The sequence below is a fragment of the Lotus japonicus genome, chromosome 3, assembly GCF_012489685.1.
Source record: "Lotus japonicus ecotype B-129 chromosome 3, LjGifu_v1.2".
In the NCBI taxonomy this organism is placed as follows: domain Eukaryota; kingdom Viridiplantae; phylum Streptophyta; class Magnoliopsida; order Fabales; family Fabaceae; genus Lotus; species Lotus japonicus.
Window position 1 is genome coordinate 76,536,583 of NC_080043.1, and position 8,890 is coordinate 76,545,472.

Below are 8,890 nucleotides of genomic sequence, written 5' to 3' on the forward strand. Positions count from 1 at the left end.
GGACAACATAGTGGAATTCCCCCAGGAAACTAGTGCACCTGGTTACTATACACAACCTGTACTATCGTTATGGTTAATACAAACTTAAGTATTATAGCCTGGAATATTAGAGGAGCAATTGGGGCTCTTGGTCAGCGTAGGATAAAGGATTTAATTCGATCTTTTCATCCTACAATTTTTGCAGTCTTAGAAACGCACTGTCAATATGAAAAAGCAACAGCGTTCTGGCGAGGATTGGGATATGATCTTATCTGTGCTTCTGAAGCTATTGGTCACAGTGGTGGTATTTGTATTTTGGAACATTCCAACCGCACAATAACCATTCAATGTGTGTACATGTATGAACAAGCTTTAACAGTCTCCATCCAGGAGGGCTCATATAAGTGGCTTTGTACCATGGTATATGCTAGCCTGAACCCATCGCGCAGGGAGGAACTTTGGGAATACCTGAAAACAAAGAGACTGGAGTTCTTGGACCCATGGGTAAGGGATTTTAATGAAATTAGCTCTCCCACAGAAGTTGTTGGGGGTGATTTCTCTCAAACAAGAGCCATAAAGATGCTAGATATGGTTGAGCGCTGCGAATTCATTGATCTCAGATTTACTGGAACAAAATATACATGGCAGAGAACCCAAGAAGGTCACCGTGTGATAAGTAAACGACTACATAGGGCATTGAGGGATATCTCATGGCGCCATCTTTTCCAGGAAGCTTATGTTGAACATCTCTCTAGAGTCTACTCTGATCATTACCCTCTTCTTTTGAGATGCACTACAAGATTGGAAACAAGAGGGCCACGTCCTTTCCGTTTCCAAGCTGCATGGGCAATGCACCCAAACTACGAGCCTTTAGTCCTCAAGGTTTGGAGCCAACCGCCGAGCACAATGATGGGAAAACTAGACCGAGTCAAGGATGCATCTTTAGCTTTCAACAAGGAAACCTTTGGGAGCATCAACATCCGTAAGAAAAGAGTGGAAAGAGATTGCAAGGAGTAAAGAGGGAACTCGAGCTGTGGGAGCATGAGTCTATTATCCGTCTTGAGAAAATGTTGAGACATGAGTATGAGCAAATTCTTTTACAGGAGGAAATGATGTGGTACCAGAAGTCAAGGGAACGATGGGTTAAATTTGGAGATCCCAACACCAAGTTTTTCCATACACAAACGATAATTAGGAGGAAGAGGAATAAAATACATGACATGTTTATTGGAGACAATGTATGGTGCACGGAGGATGAGGCTTTGAAGGTGGAAGCACAAATTTTTTTCACTAATTTGTTTGCTATTTAATTGCAGGTACAAAGGAATCATGTTATGACGAACCCTACTCCTACTCTATCCTTGGAGGATAGGGAGGCCCTGACCCAGCCAGTTACTTTGGAGGAAGTTAGGAGTGCAGTCATGTCTATGAGCTCATACAAAGCCCCAGGAGCCGATGGGTACCAAGCCTTTTTCTACAAAACTTATTGGCATGTCTTAGGGTCAGATGTGCATCATATGGTGGCTAATGCATTTGTGGAAGGCCGGGCGGATACACAGCTTCTTGAAACCCTCATTGTCTTAATATCCAAGGTGGAGAACCCTCAAAGATTCAAAGAGCTAAGGCCAATTAGCCTTTGCATTGTTGCATATAAAATCATTACAAAGTTGTTGGTTAACAAGTTCATACCATTGCTCACTGATTTGGTTGGACCCTTAAAAGGGAGTTTTATACCTGGAAGAGGCACAAAGGAGAACATCATACTTGCTCAAGAAGTCATGCACACCCTCCATACACACAAGAGGAAGGGTGGTTTGGTTGCTCTGAAAATAGATCTGGAAAAAGCATATGATCGGGTGAGTTGGGATTTTCTTAGGGTCACTCTGCATGATTATGGTTTTTCCCCATCTATTATTAGTCTCATTATGTGGGGTGTACAGTCCGCCTCCATTTATATACTCTGGAACGGTGAAAAATTACCTCACTTTACGTCACAACGGGGTCTCCGTCAAGGTGACCCAGCCATATGAAAGGTATTGATGAGTTTGATATTGGGCCATGGCGGAGAATATGGAAGTTGAAAGTGCATGAGAAAATCCGTTTCTTTCTTTGGCTTGTGCGGCATAATGCCCTCCCCACCAATGAGAAGCGTCATCGAAACCATCTGAGTATCACTGCGGTTTTCCCATCCTGCGACGGGGAGCTTGAGGACTTGCAACATCTGTTTCGAGATTGCCCTCAAGTCAGAGGTGTTTCGCTGCGTTTTGGTGCAGCCATACTTGGTGTTGATACCAATGAAGATTTCCAAGCGTGGCTCTCCTGCCTGATTGCTAGCCGTCCCCATCTTCTGTGTATTGCAATTCTGTGGTGGGCGTGGCGCTGGTGTAACAACAAGACTTTCAGTGAGGATGAGTGGCATTTGAACCAAGTGTTGAGGATCATTTTGCTTGATGTGGCTAGTTGGCGCACAATGTTGTCGAATCAGCCTGAAGGAGGAAGCACATCCACGTCCAGACTCAATACTAATGCGCAAATAGATGTTCAAGTCCATGTGGACGAAAGTTGGGTTACTGGCCTTGGAAGAATGGGTATGACTGCGGTTTTGCGTACTCCGGAGGGCACTTGGCGATCAACAATTGTGGACAATAACACTAGCGGATCATCCTTCTTAGCGGAGCTGACTTCCATCAAGCTGGGTCTTGAACATGCTTGGGGTATTGGATACAGAAATATTTTTTGCAATTCAGATTGTCCCCAAGCTATTGAAGTGCTACAAACGATGATGAATATTGACACATTCTGGGACAAGGAGGAGATCTTGAAGGTTCGCCAGCTGCTGCAGCGTGATTGGCGAGTATCTCTTAACTGTATTTCCCGGGAGAAGAATAACACGGCGGACCATCTTGCAAAGTTGGTAGCCAGAGAGGGATCTTTTCAAAGGATATGGAGGCAACCACCTTCGTCTGTTTATGCATCTATGTATTTGGATGCATTAGTTTTGTTTTGCGTTTACTTTTCCTACTGTAACAAAAAAAATATACACATTAACATGTGAATATTCAAATTAGTGATGTGTGAGACGCATATTGTAAAACGTCGATCAAGTTAGTCACTGGGTTTCAAAACGTTAACTAACATTAATGAGTGTGCGACGTGTCACGTTAAGTGTCACTTACATATCATTTTAGTCCCTGTGAGTTCTTGATTTGGTAGTTTTCATTCTTGCAATCTTGTTCATGTTACAAGATATTGTAATGTCGTTGCAGATTTGCTGTGAAATAGTTTAACAGTTATGTTCTGCATTTGAAAATTCTGCATTCCTTACATAACTGTGAAAGCGACGTTGTTGGTGTTGAGGCTTCTGATCAAACGGTGGATCTGGTGAGACCTAAGCGTGGCAGACCAAAGAAAACTTGGATCAGGGGCAGAGGACGACCTAGGGGTAGTAAGAATAAGCTTCCTCGGACGACATCTAGAGAATCTTCTCAGCTGGAGTTAATGCATATGGATTGGCACAGTGAGGCGGGAATTCTTACTCGAGCCCGACGAGCTTATATAAGAAGTCAGCAGGCGGGAATAGTTTTTCAGTGCTCAGAGGACGAAGCCATCCAGGGAATAGCTAGTAAGATTCGTCGTTAAGGCGATTCAGGCTTCATGATTTGCTAGGGCCGCTGGTTTCTTTGGTGTAGTGATAGGTGGTTCGTTGTGGGTAGTCTTGGCTTGTATCTATTTGGGTGGGTGGGTGGTGAGTTGGCTAGTGGTTTCTTTCCTGGTCATAAAGGATCTCCTATCTTGTACTCGGGGTCCTACTGGTAGTACGAGCACTCTTTTTCCTTTTTAGGGTTTTTTTCCCATAGGGTTTTCCTATTAAGGTTTGAACGAGGCTCAACCTATTAGTCTTGGTCCCAAGTCTGGAGTTGGCTTGCTCCGGGGGGTTGCTTTTTAGTGGGTGGTTTTTTTGCTCACTTCATGAGAGGGCTTGTTCTCATGTTGGTTGTTGTTTCTATTCAATATTATTATTCTGTTTTAAAAAAAAACTTTATTTACTGAATAAAAACTTTTAATTTAGCTAATAAATCTATGAAATAAATATTTAGAAAATTATATATTGAGAAAAACAAGTTTGAGAGAGAATTTTCTGGAAAGTAGTTGTAGTTTGAATCTCAACCTATGTGTGTGTATATCAATATGACGCACGTGAATGAGAATTATCCTAGTTCTACGTAAGAATATATTTGCATAAATAAACCATGAGACAATACTCTTACTATATAAAGTTTGATAAAAATTAAAACTGGGTGCACACAATTATATTACACAAGATGAAAGGGAAAATGATAAATTGATACAAACCATGGATAATAATAATATTGTAAAGTCATTCATAAGATGATATTAGTGGTTTTTTTAACCAAATAACCACATATAATATCCTTCATGGTGCTCCACACAACAAGTAACTCATGCATGGCAATCCTTGTCTTCTCCACTTTTCTCCTTCTCTTCTTCACCTTCCTTTCCCTTATCATCCACATCATTAATAATTGGGATCATGTATACTTCACACGTTCCCGATGGGCTCATCACAACAACGTTTTCCATTTGCTCTAGTGCATGCTCCTCAGTTATAACCACCTTCTCTTTAGCTCCATCATTGTATATGGCATATAGCAACATCTGAAGTAATCCCAAAGCAAAGCCCAACACATTTGGGATCTGCACATATAAGACCAACAAAAAAAGAAATGAGAAAGAAAAAATCATCCATTAATATGATTTGAATGTTAAAATATTTGTTACACAATGTTAACATAGTAGTGCTATGATTATATACTTACAACAATGCAAATGTCTTTAAGAAAGACATCATAGACAAACCACATTACAGCACTTAGAGTGAGGAAAAATGATAAGTAAAATGGCATAAACTCTACGCTCTTCGTTCGAATAACCCGCGCCTGCAAATCAATAAATCACTTGATGAATAATGAGAGTTGTTAGAAATATGATATAAAATTATATTCACGTGTCTTTTTTATTAAACAATTTAAGTTTACTTATCATTTTTCCTCACTCTAAGTGTTGTAATGTGGTTTGTCTATGGTGTCTTTCTTAAAGACATTTGCATTGTTGTAAGTATATAGTCATAGCACTACTATATTAACATTGTGTAACAAATATTTTAACATTCAAATCATATTAATGGATGATTTTTTCTTTCTCATTTCTTTACTTCAAGCTAAACTTTTAACATTTTTTTTCTGAATGTTTTTGTCTAACATTTTTAGACACTCAATAATTTCATGTGTTTTTTGTCTCTCATCATAATGCCTTTTTTGGTTTTAGTCCTTCGTCAGAGCAATTGTGGGTTTTCTTGAGGCCTCATCATTTATTGAAAAACATATTCCCTAATTGCCCCCTTTGAGCCTGAAATTTATATTTCTTTCTACCCTGGAACAACTGGAATATCTAACTTAGAAGTGTTTGTAAATTTGCGTTGAGCAGGAAAAAAATTGAAAGTTGAGTCCCTTTCTACCAAAAATTATGCAGAAAAAAAATAGTGCAGAAAAAATAAGCAAAGGGCAGAAAAAAAAAAGAGGAAAATGACAAAAGTCATGTGTGCTTAAAAGAAAAAGAAAAATTAAAAGCACTTAGCAAAAGCATAAGTAGAAAGGGGGGAAACTCAGATTTGTTCTTAATAGTCTGCTTGGTTTGAAATGTTTTAAATAATCACTCACTAAGGCTTTGAAAAACAATAATGAGCCCTTTGAATTCCCTTTCCTTGGTTATCCTACCTTAGCCCAGCCAAGTTACATCCTTGATTCGGTCTCACTGCTCTTTTATTCATGCTTTGTTTGATGTGATTGATAACCAGAGTCAAGGTTTTGTACATGTTTGTCAGATGCACCCCTAAAATGGTAAGATGAGTGCTCAAGTGAGATTTGATGAACTCTTGTTAGTTTTGTTATGTTTGCTTATTATCCTTGTGAAAGATTTGTGTTCAACTAATCTCATTTGTTTGATGTGCTTTGATTCTGAAGAATTGACTAGTTGATGCTAATGGTAAGTGTGCTTGAGGACAAGCAATTATCTTTCCGCTTGAGGACAAGCTGCCGTTGAGTATAGCGGTGTGATGTGCATGAGATTAGTGTTAATTATCAGGGTCTTTTACTTGCTTTTTAGGTAGTTTTTAGGAATAAAATGGAGAATAATAATGGATTGCAGTTGTGCTTAATGTTTATGCTCTTTGCATTGTGGCCTGAGTATTTTCTAAGTCTTTTTGAGCTATATTCCTATGATTTGGTGCTTTTAATCCTTTGGTTCAGTGTGCAGGATAATGATTAAGTTGTTTGTTGAAGAACCATTGGAGAAGTCAAGATTTATCAAGTTTAGATCAATGAGGAATGAAGCTTGAAGATGAAGAATGTTTTTGGTCCCTTTTGGAATGCAATTGGAAGGGTGCAAAGAGTGGTCAAGCCTCTAGAAGCTCACGCATGAGCGTGAGTCAAGGCCACGGTCATGCGTGGCAAGGCGGTGCTTTCAAATTCAAATGGTTTGGTCTCTGGAAGGCTACGCATGAGCGTAGTCCCCTTGCTCGCTCATGCGTAGCAAGTCGGTGGGAGCAGTTTCAAGTGGCTTTGGCTCGGTCAAGCTACGCATGAGCGTAGCACCCTGCTCGCTCATGCGTAGTTTTGAATTGGAAATCTACATCATATCTTTTAAGCCACACTCAACATTATTTACTCTATAAATATATAATTTCGTGGTCATTGTTAGACACACTGAAATTAGGATTTACAAAGAGTGTTTTAGAGAGAGAAGTTCCAGTTAAGTGCTTATTTGCCCAGAATCAATTATGGGTTGTAATTTAGCCATGCTTGGCTAAACCTCTTTCTACTTGGGGTGGAGAAACCTCGTCAATGGTAATGTAATCTCTCATCTCTTTGGTATCAATAAAGTTTTTATGTGTTTCTATATCTTCTCCCCGTTCTTAATTAGTTTGGTGCGCAACAAACTTCTCACTTTAATTATTCGTAACGACAGTTGGGGTATTTGAGGGGATCATGGGATTAGGTAATTGAACTTACTATCGCCGAGACATCGGGATAGAACTTTGATGTGGTGACCCGAATTGCATGCTCTTAAACCTTTATTAGGACATACAAACGCTAGGACACTAGGTTTGATCTCAGAATAAAGAGTTCCATCTCGCTAGGACACTAGGTTTTGGGAATACAGGTTATATCACTAGAACACATTAAAACATTGCACTTATTGATGCCTTTGATTTGATGTTACATTACTTGCCATTGGTAGACTCCACCTGTAAGGCCCAAGTTTTTCAGTTTATACCAAGTGAATAAATTCTTATTCACCAGTAGGTTTGATGCATGGCGAAGGGAAACCTGAACAAGAGTTTAGTAAATGAAATAAATGTATGAAGGAGAAAGTTCAGGAAAAGTCTAAGGATTGTATCGAAGTCGATTTAAGTTATAGCACGACTAATATTCGCATTTAAAACCTAGGACAAGAACCTTAGGAAACAAAACTATGTTCCAGCTTTGGAACACTATAGGAATATAATTTCCAACAAACTTCCAGCTTTGGTAGGAATTTAGTCCAAAAATCTTTAGAGAAATATTATAACTTCTCTTTTTCCATATATCACAATCATTTCGAGGCGAAACTCTAGGATCTACGAACGTCCGATTCCAATCATCGGAAGTTTGCCGAAACCGAATCCCTGGTTTTTCAAAACCCTAGAATCAACCGTCAATGAAGACTTTTTCTATTCAGAGCTTCAAATGAAGATTCTACACGCGTGCACCCATTTCTCTTGATGATTTCAATCTTTCTTCAGAAGGAAGTTTTCCATTCCGACATTCGATGCAAAAAGTAACTTATCGGGTAAAATAGTTTTACACCGACTTTGCATTAGTCACCTAAAATATAAGGAGACCTCATTTTAGTTTTGGAATTATTTCGCCAAAACCTATCTTAGAATTCATGGAGAATGAAGCCGGAAAAATCAGATTCGCGAAACTTTCATTTTACCGCGTTTTGCCAACCTCTATATATAGCCAAGAAATGAGAAAATATCACAAATTTCCACCATTTCTCTCCAAAACCTGCGAATTTGCTAAGAGGAAGAAGGAAGAAGAGCTTTTGTTCATTTCTTGCTTGATCGTCGATCAATCAGTTGCTACTTCAAGGCTTCGAGGTATAGTCGCTAATCCTTACCTCTGATCGCTTTTTCCATAGCTTTTCTGTAGAGTTTTCTGAGCGGATAGTTTATGGGTTTTTGCAAAACTATCCTGAATCTTTCATTTCTGATTCTAAACCTCTTCCTTATGCGCCCAAGATCACTTCTGCCGGATTAGATTTTCCGTTATGTCGCCGGAATTCCGCCGGAATCAATTTGAGCCTAAAATACCCATTTTTGGAGTTTTTGGTGTAAAGCTTCAACCTTTAGGCTGAAAACTATCGCCTTAGCTTAGTGCTAGTAGGATTAGTTGTCATAAACGTCGTTGGTGACGTCCCTGCAAAATTTTATTTTTGGGATTTCAGTTTTGAAAATCCTAAGTTAAAAATCATGACCAAAATACCCCTGCGACAGTTTTTGATCCGATAATTTTTCCGAGTTCAGAATACCCTTAGTTACGGCTTATGAAAGCATAGGAACCAAGTTTGATCGAAGAAAAATCGAGCCCCACAATTACCAAAAGTGGCCGAGCCCTATAGGGGAGGAGGAGGAAAATTTCCTTTTCCGAAAACTTGTCTTTCGCGCTAGATTATCGTACCTTAGAGTATAGATTACTTCGAGTAACCTTAGTAAGTATCGATAACTTAGTTTTCGATAGATTCTGATAGTATTTCTGTGGTTTTGCTCTAAAGGTGATTTTGAGGAATT

At 39.2% G+C, this 8,890-nt stretch overlaps 1 protein-coding gene across 1 annotated transcript; it reads right to left on the reverse strand.

The window, feature by feature from the left end:
* Window positions 1-4,440: 4,440 nt before the first annotated feature.
* LOC130746319 (bidirectional sugar transporter SWEET15-like) lies at window positions 4,441-4,904 on the reverse strand. The gene is made up of 2 exons (XM_057598900.1): window positions 4,818-4,904; window positions 4,441-4,695 (listed from the first exon to the last, which is right to left on the reverse strand). Exons 1-2 carry the CDS (start codon window positions 4,902-4,904, stop codon window positions 4,441-4,443), a joined length of 342 nt encoding a protein of 113 aa, XP_057454883.1.
* Between the last annotated feature and the right edge of the window lie 3,986 nt (window positions 4,905-8,890).